The following is a 19,431-nucleotide window of genomic DNA, read 5'->3' as shown; positions in this document are numbered from 1 at the left end:
GAGAGAGAGAGAGAGAGAGAGAGAGAGAGAGAGAGAGAGAGAGAATGGAGCTGAACTGGCTAAACGCCCAAGCCCCTTCCAGCCTCTAGGTCCCAAGACACAGGGAACATGCACAAGTGTGACAAGCATAGCAATGCAAACAAGGCTCAGCCCCTACCCATCTTTAAGACCCCTAAGGATACCTTAAGGCACCCAAAGGACACAGGGAGGAACTGAGGAAAGGTCACATGTTTCAACCAAAAGTCCTGAGGCATTAAGAAATTTCTATGGGGACTTATTTCCCCTGTAACCCTACATGGAGGGCTGGAAGGCTGTCTGGATGACCACAAGTCATCTGAAGGCCATGGAAATAACAAGCAGTTCAGGCAGCATTTGCTGTCAGAGTTTTCACTGCCACAGAATAAGAACCCAGCTTCCAGGAGCCTCCCCAACATCACCCACCAATCACAGGCAGGGATCCTCCCGTCGCTTCATATTACAGATGTGTCTGAAACCACACAGTCTCCTGGGGACCAGCATCCACAGAACATCCCTGTCTCTAAGGCAGAGTGAAAATAAATCTGTTGGTGTTAGTGAATGAAAACTAGGCGAGATGAAACGGAAATAATGAGAGAGAGGGGGGAGGGAGAGGGAGAGGGAGAGGGAGAGGGAGAGAGAGAGAGAGAGAGAGAGAGAGAGAGAGAGAGAGAGAGAGAGAGAGAGAGAGAGAGAGAGAGAGAGAGAACACAAAAAGCTCTGCACGTAGAGAAAGGAGAAAAATACCCTCAATTGTGGAACTTCGGGTTCTTCCCAGGAGCAAAAGGGTTACTTAGGAGAAAGCAGCTCAGAATGGCAGCACCTGGACCACTTTCCAGCCGCTTTTGTCCTCACTGGGAGGGGGGGGTGGGGAGGGGCAAAGAAGATCCGTCCATGGGGAAACAGTGCCATCCAGTGCTCAACTTGTGCATCGCCCAACAAAACTACCTAGGAAGAAAAGCTTGGAGATAGTTTGTCAGTCAACTTGCTGACATAGACCTGTCAGATGCAGGGCCAGATCATTAATAGCACCCTTAAAACAAACAGAAATTCACATTCTCTCTCTCTCTCCCCTCCCTCCCTCCTCTCTCTCTCTCTCTCTCTCTCTCTCTCTCTCTCCTTTCTCTCTTTCTCTCCCCCTCTCTCTCATACACACACAAACACACACACTCATACATGCACGCATATGCACGCGCGCGCGCGCACACACACACACACACACACATGCTGTCAAACAGAAAACTGCCTGCCACCTTGGATGGTGTTTGAAAAATCCCCAGGGAGTCAACCAACAGTATGAGTAGAAGCAGAACTCAGGGTCTATCTAGGACCTACCTGCTGGCTGTGTCACAGAGACAACTGCTCGCAGTCACCCTGCAGGGGGATGATCCAGAAAAGGCAGCTGCAAACATCAGTTTACATAGAACACAGAAAGGGTTTTTCCCAATTTCTGTTTCAAGATTTCGTGTTTTGTTTGTGCCTTGATGAAGGGTAAATATGCTTCCCTGGTTCCTTTATAGATAGACTTCGAAGCAAAAAAAAATATCCAAAAGAAGGAATGGAAAGAGATATTTTTCCACTTGGGTTGGTGAGCTTGAGCCCTCAGGCAAGTTGATAAATAACCTCATGGAGAATATATGTCTATATATCCAACTTTGTGTAAAAGCTTCTCAGGAAGAAGTGGCCTCAAGGTGAAGTCTGAGAAGCTTTTGTGGAACCCTCCTGGTTCGTGGAATGGCTTTCTGCTCTTCTGGGACATAGTAGTCATGCTCTTAGGAGCTCAGGCTGCAGAAAGCCCCTGGTTCATGGGATGGCTCTCTGCGCCTCCGTAGCATGGCTGTCATACCCTTGTTCACTCAGCCTACATTCTTCTCTCCATAAATGAGCCTTTTGCTTATCAACCAGAGAAGTAAAGATTACAAAAGATTTAATATTCATGACATTTGATTGTAATATGATCTCACTATTAGCTAAATGAAAACACTATGACCTACACGCTAAGAGGTGAGAGCCCTAAGATCTTGGATTCCAAGCCACACCTACTTAAAACTCCACTCTGGTAAGACAAGGAGCCCTTGGTTTCAAATAATAATGGGATTATTAGCTAAAATGAAAACATTAAAGATTCATGTGATTTCTTATATTTACCAACTAGGAAAATCAAGTAAGTCCCATACACACGTGTTCAATGAAAAGTTTAAAGAAAGGAATTTCCTCTTTAACCAGTTAACCAAATCCATGATCAGCAACCCCACTGCTGCCTATGCAGCTAAAGGGAACGAGACTGCCATGTTCGCTCCCATGCACTGCAGCACTGTCGGCAACAACTGAGGAGTGGGAACGTCTCATCATGGAAGCCTCAGATAAAGGAGTCACGCAGCAAACCCCTCCATCCATGCTTTTTTACGTGCAGGCATTCATCACAAAGAAGCATTGGTCAGGTTCGAGGGCTCTGGTCTCTGCTACACCATCAACAAGGGGCTCTCGCTGTGACTCCTTCTGGACATCCCGTTGCTGCTCTGTGTCACGGAGACCCATCCCTTTCCTCTTTCTTTTTCTTTTTTATTATCTTAAATTTTATTTCATTTTATTTGAAGGGAGGAGGTTTCAGGGTCCGAGGGCAGATAACAAGACACCACCACAAGGACAGGGAATGATTGGGATCAGGAGGCATGACATGAAAGATGCAAAGAATAAATTAAAAAGAAAGTTTTAAGAAAAGAGAGAGAAATGGGAACAACCTAGGTATCCATCAACTGGTGAGTGCGTTTTTTTAATTTATATGTACAATTAGAAAAGTATTCGGCCGGGTGGTGGTGGCGCACGCCTTTAATCCCAGCACTCGGGAGGCAGAGGCAGGTGGATCTCTATGAGTTCGATACCAAGCCTGGTCTACCAAGCGAGTTCCAGGACAGGCTCCAAAACAATACAGAGAAACTGTGTCTCGAAAAACCAAAAAAAAGTATTCACATACACACAAAGATAGATAGATAGATAGATGATAGATAGACATACAGACAGACAGACAGACAGACAGACAAATAGAATTCTGTCATCTGCTCTTGCACAGGACCTGGGTTTGATTTCCAGCATCCACACAGTGGCTTACAACCATCTATAATCCCAATTCCAGGTGCTCCAAGCCCTCTTCTGACACCTACGGCACTATGTGTACATGGTGCCCATCCATGCAAGCAGACAAGATGCTCATATATGCATCTTCTGAAACAAAAACAAAAAGCAGACCTATGAATTTTGTTTTTATTGTGTTTCCATGGCAGACACCATGAAAGGCCTTAGGTTTAATATTCCAAAAGTAAAGCTGTAGGCAGAAGCTTCGGTCCCACCAGCCAGCTCCCAAATAACCGCACAGAGACTTATTATTAATTATAAATGCTCATCCAATAGCTTAAACGTGTTATCAGTCAGCTCTTATAACTTGAATTAACCCATATTTATTAATTTACATGCTGACACATGGCTCAGGGCTTGTTACCTCATCTTCTACATATCCTGCTTCCTCTGTGTCTGGCTCGTGACTCCATCCTCCTTCATCCCAGCATTCTCTCAGCCTGGCTCCCCCATCTAGCCTCTTCCTGCCTAACTATTGCCCAGCTGGCTCTTTATTAAACCAGTGAGACCAACAAGTCTTCACAGTGTACAAAAGGATTATTCCATAGCATAAAGCCTTGGTAATACCTTGTACAGCCAAGATATCTGCAACTCAGGGACCCTTCCTCACAATCACCTCCAAAAGCAACATCTGAGGTGGATGGAAGACACTAAAGTTTCCATTTTCCAGATGAGAAAACAGAGGCTCAACAGAAGCCCCAGTTGAGATCTGGAGCCTAAACACAGATCTGCAGAGGTTATTTTCCAAGACTTGCATGGATCCCTTAAACTTATGACAGTTATTGAGCCCCCATCTCAGAGAGAGACAGAGACAGAGACAGAGAGAGATAGAAAGAGAGGGAAACTGGAAGGGAAAGGGAAGAGGGATATACAAAGGGGGGAGGGACAGAGAGAGAGACACAGAGGGAAAGGGAGGAGTATTGCCTGAGACTCAAGGTTCACTAGATTCACAGTATAGGCTAAATGAAGTTTATTCGGGGAGATTACACTTACACATGAGGCAGGTGGCCGCCACAGGTTCCAGTTCCAAGGATTCTCCCAGGCTGTTCCCTGTGACCCGACCAGCAGCAAGAGAGAGCTCTGGGATCTGTGACACCAGATCTAGTCCTATCCTCCATCACATTCTCACCTGTGACCACACCCGTGCTACAGGTAGGGTAGATATCTCACTACAGAGGAGGGAGAGGGAAGAGGCAGGGGAGGAGGAAGGAGAGGGAGGAAGAGAGGGAGAGGGAGAGGGAGAAAGATTCAAGGAGCCTCCAGGGCATAAAACCTGGTGCTTTGTGGCTTCAGAAAATACAGGAACACCTATCGCCGCCCCCCCACACCTTTTTTATTCATTTTGTGTTTTTCATTGATTTCACCCATCTGAAGATATTAAAGCAACAGAAAGAAGGAACATTATTGAAGGACTTCTTTGAAGTTCCTTTACGGCCAAGGTTTCCTACTCACTCTTCCATATGTAAACAAAAGCATGAGGTCACCTGCCTACAATGTCAGCTCCAAGTCCCTGCCTATAACCACTTCAGTCCTGCAAAGAGCACTAGGTCAATCAATCCATGACTTAATGCCCAGTAAATATGAGGTGTCACTCATAGCTGAGCACAGCCCATGATGGGTGCTGCTGTCATTACCGAGAAACATGAAAAGTGGGACCCGAAGCCTTTCACAAGCTTCTCTGTCCTCAAATCTAATTGACAAAAAGCCCACAGAAGTGCTGTAAAATTCCCTTTTCCAGTAAAGGGGTGGAAATGTATTTTTTTATGTGAGAACGATCAGAAAGCTATACACAGAAATGAAGGGGAATGGGCTGTCATGACCTCAATTTAAGAAAATGGTGGCACTCTGTATTTAAACAGAAAGAAGGAAGAGTAGCAGGGGTCCCGAGAGTAGAGAAGGGACAGGTGGATGGGGTCATCCACACTAGATTCTAGTTTTAAATCTGTGTTCTAACTGTCAGTGGGTGGATTTAAGGCTCTAAATTAGCTGTTGGTTTCTGAATGGTACATTTGAACACATCAAGGGGTTGGGTTGTCTTTGTTCCTCCATTTCCGCTTCCTGTGCCCACCCCCTCCAATAATCACTCAGTTCTTGTGATGTCCTCATGTCCATGAGGTAGACATGGGTCCTTGACAGGATGGTGAAAGGGTGATCACACAGACTTTTGAAACATTGCATTAAGGCTTAGGACGAGTAAGAGATTGCCCCTGTGTTCTTACAGTGAAAGCAGGAGTTTGGGGCACCAATACAGCTCAACGGAAGGAGGAGAGCCGCATTCCTACAGGTTGCCCTGGGGAGCAAGGGAAACACAAGCTTCCCAGCACAGTGCTGTGGTGAGCAAATTAACAGTGGGTATGGGGAAGGCAGAGAAGGGGGAGGCTCATGTCCTATGGAGAGAGGCAGATCTGAAGAGGTGGCGATGCCCATCGGGCTGAGATGGATGGCTTGCTTGCCAACCCAGACTGTGGTGATGTCCAGGCCCCCCTGTGCGGGAGCAAGCCCTCCCACAGTTCCACCACCAAATGATGAGGAAGCTGTGTGCAGTTCAGCTCTGACAACCCTGTCCTGGGGGTTAGGGATGACGCCTTGTCCCGCATACAAAAAGAAACTGTGTCAGACCTCTTGCCCAGCATGCAAAAAGCCCAGGTTTGATCCCCCATCACCACAAGAGAGAGAGAGAGAGAGAGAGAGAGAGAGAGAGAGAGAGAGAGAGAGAGAGAGAGAGAGAGAGAGAGAGAGAGAGAGAGAGAGAGAAGAAGAAGAAGAAGAAGAAGAAGAAGAAGAAGAAGAAGAAGAAGAAGAAGAAGAAGAAGAAGAAGAAGAAGAAGAAGAAGAAGAAGAAGAAGAAGAAGAAGAAGAAGAAGAAGAAGCAGCAGCAGCTGTGGAAATGTTTACCAAGAGAGGAGCCAGGGATCCAGGGCTCAGAGATTGCAGGAAATTGGGTAGAGCTCCTGGCATTGGCCTTAAGGGCAGTGTTCATGAAGGTGCATTTTCTTTTCTTTTTTTTTTTAAATAGCTTGTTTTACATGCCAATCCCAGTTCCCTCTCCCTCCCCTCCTCCCACACACCCCCACCATCCCCCCCATCCTCCCACCCTATTGCCAATTCCTTCCGCATAGGGGATATCTAGAGTCTATCATTTCATTCAGGGTAGGGTCCAGGCACTTCCCTAAGAGTCCAGGCAGAGAGAGCAACCCTGTTTGTGTTATGGACACACGAAGTCTGTTAGTATTCGAGGGATAAACACTGACCCACTGCTCAGGACCCCATAGGTAGCCCAGGTGGAGGTGCATTTTCTAGCCACCCAGGCCCCCTCTGTTGGCTGCAGTGAGGGGCTGGTGACAGAGCCAACATCGCATAGCATGTGTTTTAAGCAAAAGAAGAAAATGCATCTATGATAGATGCAGCCCTTGTGGCACTATTATTGTTTCATTGCTGATCCAGCATCAGACAACTTCATTTTATTTTCTTTCCCGAATCATGAAAGCCCTTCCTTATGTCCTCTTGGTGTGCTACTCCAGCACATGCATTTCCATTTTGGGCAATTTGATGCTGGCAGTGACGGCCTTTGTGTTCATTGTTTGCAGAAGGATCTGACGGTCGTGTGACAGAGGAGCGGGAAGGTGCTTGTTGATGGGGGAACATTAGAAGCAAGCGCTTTGCTCATGCCATCGCACACGCTGGGCTCTGACAAGGTGCTGGGAAGGCATTTTCTCCATGAAGAGTTATCACAGTGAGCCGGCAGCTGACTTCAGAAGGCTGAAACGTAAACATCAACTTTATATTGTGTGTGTTTAAGATTTCTCATAACAGAAATGATTTACGTGTCAGGTACCATCTAGCGTAACACCGCACATTTGGAAAACCTTTGAAATGAACACTAGCCACCTGATAAAACTGCTTTTCAAATGAATGGACTGTTTCCTGTAACAGAAGCCTGGGTCTCTGGGAGGAAAAAACAACAACAAAAAAAAAATGGGTGTTGCCTTCCCAGTGGCACCGGGCAGACTGAGATTTCCATGTCTGTCCTATTAGTGCTGTAAATCAGTATTTAGCCTCATCCCTTCGTGAGGCATCATGACAAGGACACTGTGAAGATGTGATCAGCTCTATACCACCATCATTGATCACCAGCAGGGCCAAATACTCCTTCACTTTCTGTTGTAAAGTCACTGTAATAGGAGCCCAGCTTACCGTTACAGTTTCCTCTTCCAGAAGCTCCTGAGAAGGCATATAACCTCCCCAGAAAGATCCAGTTGCTCTTAATGTTGCTACGTTTGCTTGAAAAGCCAAAGGGCTTGTCGGAACAGGGCAACCCCTCTCCTGCAGAGGAGTCTCCAGAGGACTCCTACAGGGGTCTCCGTAAGTCACGGTCATCCCCCATAGGACTCCACCCGTGAGCATCAGAAACCAGGTTTGATTGTTTCCGTTTATTCACTAGTTTAGATTTTCTTTGGCAAAGATAAAGAACTCTTGCCACGGCCCAAAGAGGTGACCCAATGGTTACGAGCATCCACTGCTCATGCAGAGGACCCGAGTTCAGTGCCCAGCACCCGCATCATGCGGCTCACAACTGCCTGTAATTCCAGCTCCAGGGACCTGATGTCCTCTTCTGGCCTCCTCAAGCCACTGAGGATAAACTTTAAATTTCTTTTCCAATCAAATTCAGACAGTATGACTGTCATCGCCAGAGAGCCATTGGGGTTAGTATGATGACGGGGATGCTAATGTTGAATTGTTTCATGTAAAGGACCATTTATGTCTTAGAGCCTGCCCTGATGGCCGTGATAGCTCCCAGACAGGCCAGCTGTAAATCTTGGCAGCTCCCAGAAGAGAATGGAGAAGAGGAAGGAAAAGGCTGTGCTACTAGAGTTAAGTCAGCATGAAGGTCACGCAGCGTGCTGGGTAAGAAGCCACATGGTGCGGAGTGTACTTTAGAGAACTTTTAAAGAAACCAAAATATTAGAAGCATGCTTAGAGCAGAGATAGAATGAAGAAAAGGAAAGGGCATGCTTTCCTAAGTAATTCATAAAGCAAGCAGCCTATAAACTACTGCACAGGGGCAGGAATTCTGCAGGGAGAGGGGCTCTGTGCCCAGCAGGACAGAGACCTCTCCCCCAGCTCCCAGTGGTCATTATCTGGGAGGCAGCACACTCTGTGGGCAGTCACAAGTATAAACAAAAAAATAAAACGTACAAACCCGAGGCACTGGGTGAGTTGGACTCCTGAACCTTGTGCAAGCGTGCCTAGCAAATGTCTCCAGGGTACGGAAAGTAAAGCAGATCATTCCAAGCTGTGAGTGCTGGGAAATCTCTGGGGTGTCTACAAGGCTCTTCTAACCCCCCATGACACAGCCTTACTAATTTTACTTCAAAACTGTGAGAATGAAAGCAAGAAATTTCCAGGTGATCTGTGTAAATAGCATTAGTGACATGAAGAGATTTGTGTTCCTCCATGTGTGGAATAAACAGATGCTGGCAGCTGCCCAAGGGCCTAGGATCACGGGAACTATAAAAAACGGGATCCTGCTTTCTTCTTTATTTGGCTGCAAAGGTGAGGAGGAGACTGCTCAGAAATACATAAGCACAGCTGTGTGTCAGCAATGCCTGCACACCAACCACAGAAGTCTGCGGAGGGATATCCACTTTTATCGATTGACTGACTGTCTTAATAGCTATGCTTCTGAGCCCATCAGGTACCAATATGAACAAGATGGCAATCTCCAGAGAGACTGGGGGCGGCAAGGAGCACAGAGAACCGTGTTTGTGTTTTTTGCGATCCTCCATTTTTCACACTATTATAAACACAGGAGTTAAAGTCTTTAACGAGTTTTTAAAACTAAAAGATTTTTTTAAAAGTTCATAAATGACTAAAAGAAGCATCTCATTTTGCCGACACTTTTGTTTTTCTTTTCTTTGCAACAACCAGAATGGCTAAGTAAATAGTTTACAGCCGACACCACCAGTTAACCCTCAGTCCTCAGGTTACCCATCATGCTTCAGGGGAAGCCCTGCCCTCCGACCTCACAGTAAGACCTTGCGGATCTCAAAGAGGCTAAATCATCCGCCCTAAAGAGCCCTCACTGTGCTTTGATGAGAGCCAGGACCTAAACCACCAAAGCTAAAAGCTTTGCGGGAGGTACTAGCTGGAGGCAGGCACTCCTGTGAACACCCCACGGGGAGGAAGCGAAAGCTGCCCTCCACGCTGTCCACAGCTGCCCTTCAAGGCCGGCTTCTGAAGCCCCAGATTATCTGTTATTACATATAACCGACAGCCTCCTGTTTTGCTTTGTTTTCTAATCATGCCATGCATCAAAGTTTGCTGAAGAGTCCAAGATGCATCACAGGTGAAGCCTGTAAGTGTGGTCCCAGTGGTGGTCAGATCTGTATACTTGTCCAGGCTTGGGATTGCCAATGTAGAGAAACCAGACAGAGCACAGAATGGGACAGTCGACCCTTACCTGCCACAAACACCCCAGTTCCTTACCAGGGTGCCCAATGCAACTAACTGCCCAGTAGGTGGGTAAAAGATACCTGCCAGCGATAAGGTTTTCTTTGTGCCACAATTCAGAAATGCTAATAGAACCATGAGCTGCAGTGACTATACTGAGGCTTGGAGCAACCCCTATGTCATGGAATTAAATCATGGCCCTGAATACAGAGTTACTGTGTAATATGATGTATTCTCTATGAAGACTCCAAAGAAATAAATATCCCAAGCCTCCTGGCCCAGGCTAACCTATTGATCAAGGAGGAAAGGGCATTTTTAAAAATTAACGCTGCCCAGAGGCACTGTAATGCTTTCAAGAAATGTCTTCGGCAGATGGACCATCAATCTTGAGAGCCTGGTTGGAGGAAAACAGCTCATGGGGGGAAGGGGGTGTTTAGACATCTCCTACCTTACCATGTCAGGATCCTGTCTTGCAAGAAAGGGGAGAAGAAAAGAAAAGAAGAGAAGAGAAAAGAAAAGAAAAGAAGTCAGGCGTTCTTCAAGTGTTACAGAAGTCCTGGATTTATGCGGATCATGAAGTCCCACTGTATTATTAACACTGGAAGAGGACAAAGCCCGTGGTCAGTCAGTCACCTGGGAGACTTGGCCTCCTGCATCAGCCCCTCCTTGAATAACACAGATGGGAAGGAACCTTTTCATGTCTTGGGAAGAGCAAATGGTCCCATGTGCTGTGAGAACAGCACAGGATACCTAGGAGAACAGCGGAGGGCTAGAGGGGCATTCCCACAAAGACAGACCATACCCGCCAGACCTCTCAGGATGTAGGGAGGACAGGCTGAGTCGGCCAAGGTTCACAGCAACAAAATGTCAAAGGAAGAAAGAAAGGGGCAGACTTAAAGTTGGTGAGGCAGAGAGATGGGGTAGAGTGAATCTGGGACAGTTGGGGGTTGAATATGGTCAAAAATGCACTGTACAAAAATCTCAAAGAATTAATAAAAATGATATTTTAAAAAGAGACACAATACTCATAAATTTAAAAGGGTGACAGCATCTCCGTGTCTCTTCTCTGCTATTGAATAGTGACCCAACCTATCCCTGGGGTGGGGGTGGAGGATGCCCTGTTTGTGGGTTCATTCTGCTAAGGCTCCACCTCCAGTAGAGAGGTTAAGTGAGTAGGGTATAGAAGGTCAGACTGACACTGTATCTACTGTAGAGGTTGAGCTGCTGGTAACAGCCTCTGTTCAACAATGGCCCTTGGTACATCCTTGTGATTGTCCATACACGATATGCTATGAGCTCTCTCAGTTCTGTGGGTGTAAACTGTCTTGGATAAGGGCCCTGACCCTCACCAGGGGTCTCTGAGACACGTGGCCTGTTTTCAACGTCAAACACCATCCTCCACCACAGTCAGATCAATTGTCTACATCCAGGCAGCAGAGGAAGGTCTGGTGACAGACAGAACTTGATGGCATGGAATTCTGCCTACCCCTTGTGCCACAACCAGATAAGATACGCTAGGGGCATCACAGGCCTGCCCTGAACTCATCCCTAAGAGACCCAGCAGTCCTGAGAGATGCCCATGATAATTTGACCCTTGACCTCATAAGGCTGATTCCCAAGAGTGGGGACATGAGACTTTGCTTCCTCCTGGTGACTGGTCCAGTCTCTCAAGCAGGAATCCTCATCCTGTGGCTCCAGAACCTTCTTACACACCCACCTCAGCATGGACACAGGAACAAGCTCAGGCAGAGAATGTTCTAGACAATGCCCACCCAGGGAGATACACCTTCACCCTCGTGGTCTTTCTATCCCTCCCCGAACATCACCCACATGGGAACGCGCACTGTGTGGTTAGTACTCAGTGACTGGGTGAGTCCATGATAGCCTCTGCCCAAAGGTTAAAGCAAAGAAGCCATTTCTTGTTTATGAAATATGAGACTGGTCAGAAAAAAGCTGGCTTCAGGATAAAAGAGAGGGAAGAGAAGAGAGACAGAGAGAGGGGTTCAGTTACACAGAATCCAACCCAGAGAACCCCAATCTTCCAAGTCTCCCTCTCTCTCTCCTCTCTCTCTCTCTCTCTCTCTCTCTCTCTCTCTCTCTCTCTCTCTCTCTATTCCTCCTTCCCTCCCTCTTCCCCTTTCTCTTTTTTCCACCCTCCCCCTTCCTATCTCTCATAATTTGCAAAGTGCAGGGCAATATTAAACCAAGCTGAGCTAAGATGGGCTCCCTCTGCATGCTGCAACTCTCTGTAGCTGAAGAAAGACATCCAAGATGGATCAGGGAAGAGGGGGAGGCAAGAACAAGGGAAGGAAGGAGGAGGCCGAGAAGGGAGTCCCATCAAACAGGGAGCTTTGGCCAAAGCTTCTAAATTAGAGGAAAATATGCAAGTGCCCTGAAATATCATTGACCAATCAAAATAAAATGTAAACCGCATGACGGAACTTTTAAATTATCTAACAGTCACATTTACAAAGCTCCAGAGAACCCTGACTAACACAGCATGCTTCCTTTTCCTCTTCAGAACCTTCATTTCAGGGATTATTGGCTCCAAATGTGCTTACAGGACAGCCCGGCTGGGTGGCTTTGCACCCAGCCTCTCAAGCTGCCTCCAAAACAGGAGGGCCTCTGGCCTTTCAGAATTTCATCTCTTCTTTCAAGGGCTGAATCCCTCACAGCACCCATCTCCACCTCATGCAAGCAATTTGAAACTGTATAGCTGAAAACCCTCTATTAAACTTATTGCCTACATCCCAACAACAGTAACTAAAGCATTCACAAGTCCATCACATGCACATCTGCCATGCTATGTCACAGAGCTCTGTGAAGGCCAACCTGAGCACGGGGGAAAGCACAGGGGAGTCTGAGGAGAAGCCTGCCCCTCAGCATCCACAGGGACAAGAGTGTCATTATATACTTTGAACATGAGAATCAAAGATGAAATAACAACGGTTATCCCTCCAAGCAGTGATCACCTACAGCCATCTTACTTCAGCCTGCAACCTAATCCCATGGAAGAATCTTGGTGCTTACTAGCTGATTCTAATCGAACAGATCAGACAGGAACCTTCCTTTCATTCCATAACTCTGCTGATACTGGGAAAGTCAATTCCTTTGCTTGGATCTGTCTCTAAGGATTGTCTTGTACAGAAGATATACAATGTCAGGAAGAATCCAGACTACTTTTGTTATCCCAGCCCTTCCATATAACGAGATAAGGTTTGAGTTTTCTTCCCTCATAGGTCAAGAGTGAGGCCATTTCTTTTACATGAAGAGATGGGCAGGCAGACAGGGGGTCCTGAACTTTGTCATAACAAATTAACCTTAGTAGCTAGCGTCTCTCAGCAGGTCAGTTGACCTTAAGAAGCCAGAAGTCAAAGTCTATAAAGGTCACAAACCAACCCATAAGCCATATCTACTCTGTTTATGCAGAAAAATTTAGTCACGTTTCACTTCTTCCACAGTGGTTGTATAACGAGTGTGGTTTATATGGTAAGACTTTAGACCCACTCCTGAAGAATCAGATCTGTAGTTCAGATACCTGATAGCTTTTCACAGAATATTCATTCAACATATTATCATGAACCTCACTCATGTCTAAGGTGTCACCACACCCTCCATGACCACTCTCCTCTGGAGTGCTCCCAGTGCTACGGGGTCACCATAGACACACCTTTTTCTTTAAACCAATAATATTTTCATTTATATTTATATTCATGAGGCATTACTGTAGGTACCAAATGGAATAGGGAGAGGGTGGGGAGAGAAAACTATATCTGACCATGAGTCTTTCGTGCCCAAAGGAGTTGGTCACTGTTGTTTGTCTGTTCTTGGGGATACTTTAGGTTGTTTGTTCACCAACAGAGGTTTACCTGCTGATATGGGCTACTCTGTAAGCATTAAACTGCTTTCACCAAAGGGTAACCAGGCTGCAGTTCACAACCCCAGAGAAGCTAGGAATAAAGAGGACCCTAAGAGGGACACACATGGAGGACCCCACTAAATAGATATGATTAAGGCAAGCTGGGGGCAGACTATATGGCCTCCCAGTAGGCAGGCTGGGATCAGAGCCTGGCGACATAATACTGTAAGACAGCACAGGCTTCCATGAGGCAAGGTCTCAGCCAGCCTGGGAGGTTGTGTTTGTTTTCATCCGGCTGAAGGAAGGACTGGAGGCAGTGACATAGCTAGATAACATTCTCCAGGAACAAGAAGACAGTTATACATCCCAAGTCGCCCAAGAAGTGAGTCATGTTCTCTCTGAGGGGAGCCCTGGCTGCTGTCTTCATCACACCAGTGGCGGAGGCTTCCTTACCCTCATCTCATCAGGAGAAACCATCAAGTGGCCTGGCTCCAGCTGGCAGAGCTCTCAGTGTGGTGTCTCTCCTCCCCCCTGTGCTGTTCATGATCACCTTCAGCACCATTAGCCTGCAGTGTCTCTCAGACTCTGGGCTAATTTATTATGCGTTCCACACATTTGCCCTAAAGATAACAAGAGGACTCCCTGCTGTGCCTGAGCATGAGTAGTCAGGAGAAACAGACCACATGACCGCATGAACCCATCAAACCAAAGATTTGTCATCCTCCGTGAGTTTATGAGAAATCTAAGGCAAGCCAAATCACGTGTGGTCATCAGTATTTGCAAGTTACAGGCAAGCACAGGTGCATGGGAGAGAAGCTGATTCCATGCAGCTCTCAGAACTCATTATATACGTTTTTAACTGTGAAGGGTCAGGATGGTGCAAATGGGTCACACTACTTGCAAGGAGGCCTAGTATTGAAAACCATTAGCTTAAGATCAGAGAAGGTAAGACTTGAATCTGAAGATTTTAAGCAATTTATATGAAGAATTTCCACATCATTTGTAGGTTTCTTGCATACATGTATGCACATAATTTCTTCATAAGCAATAATCATTGACAATAAAATGCCAAGTGGGACTTAGGAAGCACAGGATAACACACCTACACAGAAATTTCTCAACATATGGACTAGCAAAACAGCAGCTGTGGGCAGGCTTTTAATAGACTTGAAATCCTGCAGGAAGCCCTTAACACAAACAATCTTGTATTAAACCACCCTTGCCTAAAGAATCTCACAAAACTTGCCATCCTGTGAAAGGAGTGGGTAAAAGTAAAATTGTAAACACCAGGCAGAATTTTCACTTCAAAATAATTCATAAAGAATAGTAACCATGAGGCTTGAGCAATGGCTGAACAGTTTAAAAGCACTTAATGCTCTTGTAGAAGACCAGAGTTCAGCTACCAGCACCCACATCCAGTGGCTCCCATTCACCTGTAACTCCAGCTCGAAGGAATCTGATGATATCTTCTGAAATGAAAAGGTATCTGCACACACATGGTACACATAGTCACACAGAGACACACACATGCACATCAGTGGAATTTTTAAATAAAAATAAAGAATAGCAGCCCTTTGGTTAAAGATATATCTCAGTGGCAAAAGGTTTGTCTAGCTTGCTTAGGACCCTGTATTCAATTCCTACACCAGAAATCTTCTCACACAAGGATGAAAGCAGTGACAGATACCATGATGACTAGGAATGAAGATAACTCTTGGGCATCTTCTAAAAGCCCCGGACTTACCTTGTGAGTAGATTTCCTCATTTGATTCTAACAAAAGCCGGGACATGTACACGATAATTGCCTCAACTTTAAGATAAGAACTGTCATCATAGAAAATTCATCCAGTTGATGGAAGCAGATGCAGAGATCCACAGCCAAACACTAGGCCTAGCTCCAGGAATCCGATTGAAGAGAAGGAGGGATTATATGATGAGCAAGGGGGATCAAGAGCATGATGGGAATCATTGAGAGGCCCGAATCCCAGCCTCGAAGCAGAGTCAGAGGAAGGCCTGAGCTTCAGGTCAGGAGCAGCATCAAGGGAGCCATGAATTTCAGAACTGGAAGCAGTGTCAGAGAAAGGTCCCAGCCTCAAACTTGGAAGCAGTGTTGGAGGAGGAGCGTTCACCAGAAAGTCCTGCTCTACTTGTACCTGAAGGAGTGGTCAAGAGAGTAACAGCCCCCAACTTTACCAATTGGATAAAGAGAAAACCGCTGAAGCATAAGCTCTACATATACCAATTAGAGGAAGAGATGTGTAGACAATAAGGTAAGAACATACTCAACAATATAAAGAGAAACTAGTGATGCTACAACACCAAGACCTGAACATCCCAACACAGATGAAGTAGAAGAAAATGACCTAAAAATAACTTTATGAGAATGACTGAGGAGGCCCTTACAGAGGAAATGAAAAACTCTCTTAAAGAAATGGATGAAAAGACAAACAAAAAATTGGAAGATATTAACAAATCCCTTAAAGAAAACCAAGAAATACCCTGGATGACTGGAGATTGGGCAGGGGACTGGGGAGCCTGGTGGGGAGGGATGGGGAGGAGGGGAGGGAGAGGGAGCTGGGATTGACATGTAAAACAAACTTGTTTCTAACTTAAATTTAAAAAAGGAAAAAGAAAACCAAGAAAAAGTAATCAAACAAGTGAAGGAAATTATTCAAAACAGGAAATCTGGAAAAGAGGCAATAAAGAAAACACAAACCAAGGGAATTCTGGAAATGGAAAATCTGGGTAAATGATCAGGAACCACAAATGCAAGCATAAATAACAGAATACCAGAGATGGAAGAGAGAATTTCAGGCATTGAAGATAACTTGGAGGAAATAGATTGATCAGTCAAGAAAGATTTGATATCCAACAAATCCTTAACACAAAACATGCAGGAAATCTGGGACACCATGAAAAGACCTAGCCTAAGAATAATACAGATAGAAGAAGGAGAAGTTCAACTCAAAGGCACAGAAAATATATTCAACAAAATCACAGAAGAAAACTTCCTCAGCCTAAAGAAAGGCATCCCTGAAAAAACAAGAGTCTTACAAACACCAAATAGACTGGGCCAAAAAAAAGTCCTCTTGTCACATAATAATCAAAACAATAAACATACAAAATAAAGAAAAATATTAAGAGCTGGAAAGGAGAAAGACCAAGTAACATATAAAGGCAAACATGTCAGAATTACACCTGACTTCTCAGAGGAAACAATGAAAGTCAGAAGATACTGGTCAGAGGTTATACAGACAATAAAAGACCACAGATGTCAACCTAGACTACTTTACCCAGCAAAGTTTTCAATAACCATAGATGGATAAAACAAAATATTCAATAATAAAACCAAATTTAAACAACACCTATCCACAAGCCCAGTCCTAGAGAAAGTACTAGAAGGAAAACGCCAACCCAAGGAAATCACGTATGTCCACAAGAACACAAGAAATAGATGAGCTTACAGAAGCAAACCCCAAAGAAGGGAATCAAACACCCTTCATCATCATCATCATCAAAATCATCATCAACAAAAACAAAAATAACAGGAACTAGCAATCACTGGTCATTAATATCCATTAATATAAATGGTCTCAAATCACTTATAAAACAGGCTAACAGATTGGATATGAAAACATATTCCATCCTTCTGCTGCATACAAGAAACACACCTCAAGCTCACAGACATTACCTCAGAGTAAAGTGTTGGGAAAAATTTCCCAATCAAATGGACCTAAGAAACAAGCTAGTGTATCTATCCTAATATCTAACAAAATAGACTTCAAGCTAAAATCAATCAAAAAAAAGATAAAGAAGGGCATTTCATATTCATCACAGGAAAAATTCATCACAAGGAAATCTCAATTCTAAACATCTATGCCCCAAATACAAGGGCTCCAGAGTTTGTAAAAGAAACTTTACTAAAGCTTAAATCACAAATCGAGCCCCACACACTAATAGTAGGAGACTTCAACACCCCACTCTCACCACTGGTCAGGTCTGCCAGACATAAACTTAACAGAGAAATAAGGGAACTAACAGTGGTGATGACTCAAATGGACTTAACAGACATCTATGGAACATTTCACACAAACACACACACAAAAAAAATACTTTCTTTTCAGCACCTCATGGAACTGTCTCAAAAATTGACCACATACTCGGTAACAAAGCAAACCAATAAACCTCTGTACCCTATCAGATCACCACAACTTAAAGATAGACTTCAACAGCAACATTAATTTCAGAAAGACCACAAATACATGGAAATTGAGTAATGATCAACTGAACCACCACTGGGTCAAGGAAGAAATAAAAGACTTCCTAAATTTTAATGAAAATGACCTCACAACATACCCAAACTTATCGGACACAATGAAAGCAATGCTGAGAGGAAAGTTCATAGTGCTAAATGCCTACATAAAGAAGCTGAACCGCCAGGGAGTCTGGGAAACAGGAAGGACTCGCCCTAAGAGACAGATGCATGGTACCCTGGAGAAGGGGAATGGGACAGGATCTCCTGAGCAGATTGGGAGCATAGGGAGAAGGGAGAGGGAGCTGAGAGAAAGAGATGGGGAGAAGAAGAGGGGAGAGGAGGACATGGAGTAGGAAGATTGAGTCGGGGGAAGAACAGAGGAGACCAGGATGAGAGATACCATAATAGAGAGATCCGTTATAGGTTTGAGGAGAGATCTGGCACTAGTGAGATTTTCAGAGATCTACAAGGATGACACCAACTGGCATTCTAAGCAATAGTGGAGAGACTACCTTAAATGCCCTTCCCCGATAATGAGATTGATGACTATCTTATATGAATCCTAGAGCCTTCATCCAGTTACTGAAGGAAGCAGAGGCAGACACCCACAGCTAAACACTGAACTTAACTCCTTTAACCCAGTTGCAGAGAGGGAGTGATGAGCAAAGGGGTCAATACCAGGCTGGTGAAATCCACAGAAACAGCTGACCTGAACAAGGAGGAGCTCATGGACCCCAGACTGATGGCTGAGAGGCCAGCATGTGACTGAACCAGACCCCATAAATTTGGGTGTCAGTGAGGAGGCAATCTATGGGGCCTCGAGTAGTAGATCAGTACTTATCCCTGGCATGCGAATGGACTTTGGGAGCCCATTCCATATGGAGGGATGCTCTCTCAGCCTGGACACATCGGGGAGGGACTACACTAGGCCCTAACCCGGATGATATGACAAACTTTGATCTCCTGCCTCACTCTCCCTTAAGAAGTGGAGTGGGGATTGGGGGGGCCAGAGGAGGAGGGAGGGAGAGGGAGCTGGGATTGACATGTGAAGCAAGCTTGTTTCTAATTTAAATTTTAAAAAAAGAAGCTGGAAAAATTGCACACTAGTGAATTAACAGAACAATTGAAAGCACTAGAACAAAAAGAAGCAAACTCACCCAGAAGGAGTAGATGGCAAAACATAGTCAAACTGAGGACTGAAGTCAACAAAATAGAAACAAAGAAAAGAATCAATGAGACACAAAGTTGGTTCTTTGAAAAATTCAACAAAATAGACAAACTTTTATGCAAACTAACCAAAAGGCTAAAAAAATCAGAAATGAAGAGGGAGACATAACAATAGACACTGAGGAAATCCAGAGAATCATCGGGTCATACTTCAAAAACCTGTACTGCCCAAAATTGGAAAACTTTTGGACAATTTTCTAGATAAGTACTACATACCAAAATTAGATCAAGAACAGATAAATAACTTAAATACACCTATAACCCCTAAGGAAATAGAAACAGTTATCAATAGTCTCCCAACTAAAAATGCCCAGATGGATTCAGTGCAGAATTCTACCAGAAATTCAAAGGAGACCTAATACCAATACTCCTCAAATCATACCATAAAAACAACATGCCAAACTCTTTTTACAAGGCTACAATTACCCTGATACCCAAACCACACAAAGACACAATTAAGAAAGAGAATTACAGACCAGTTTCCCTCATGAAC

The 19,431-nt window shown here is 44.9% G+C and overlaps 1 protein-coding gene across 3 annotated transcripts in view; it reads right to left on the bottom strand.

Moving 5' to 3' along the window:
* Window positions 1-6,598: 6,598 nt before the first annotated feature.
* The window catches only part of Dcdc2c (doublecortin domain containing 2C), an 84,802-nt gene continuing 71,969 nt past the window's right edge, over window positions 6,599-19,431 (bottom strand). For 2 of the 3 annotated variants that reach the window (XM_040730980.1, XM_040730982.1), the window contains one exon: window positions 6,599-6,906. In XM_040730980.1, the coding sequence (XP_040586914.1) occupies window positions 6,811-6,906 (96 nt within the window). In that variant the 3' untranslated portion in view covers window positions 6,599-6,810. The remainder of the gene's footprint in view (window positions 6,907-19,431) is intronic. The other variant, XM_040730981.1, reaches the window with a different exon arrangement.

The sequence above is a fragment of the Mesocricetus auratus genome, unplaced genomic scaffold (genome assembly GCF_017639785.1).
Source record: "Mesocricetus auratus isolate SY011 unplaced genomic scaffold, BCM_Maur_2.0 Super-Scaffold_100024, whole genome shotgun sequence".
Taxonomy (NCBI): Eukaryota; Metazoa; Chordata; class Mammalia; order Rodentia; family Cricetidae; genus Mesocricetus; species Mesocricetus auratus.
Note: the sequence above shows the minus strand (reverse complement) of the source record. Positions and strands in the feature narration are given on the sequence as shown.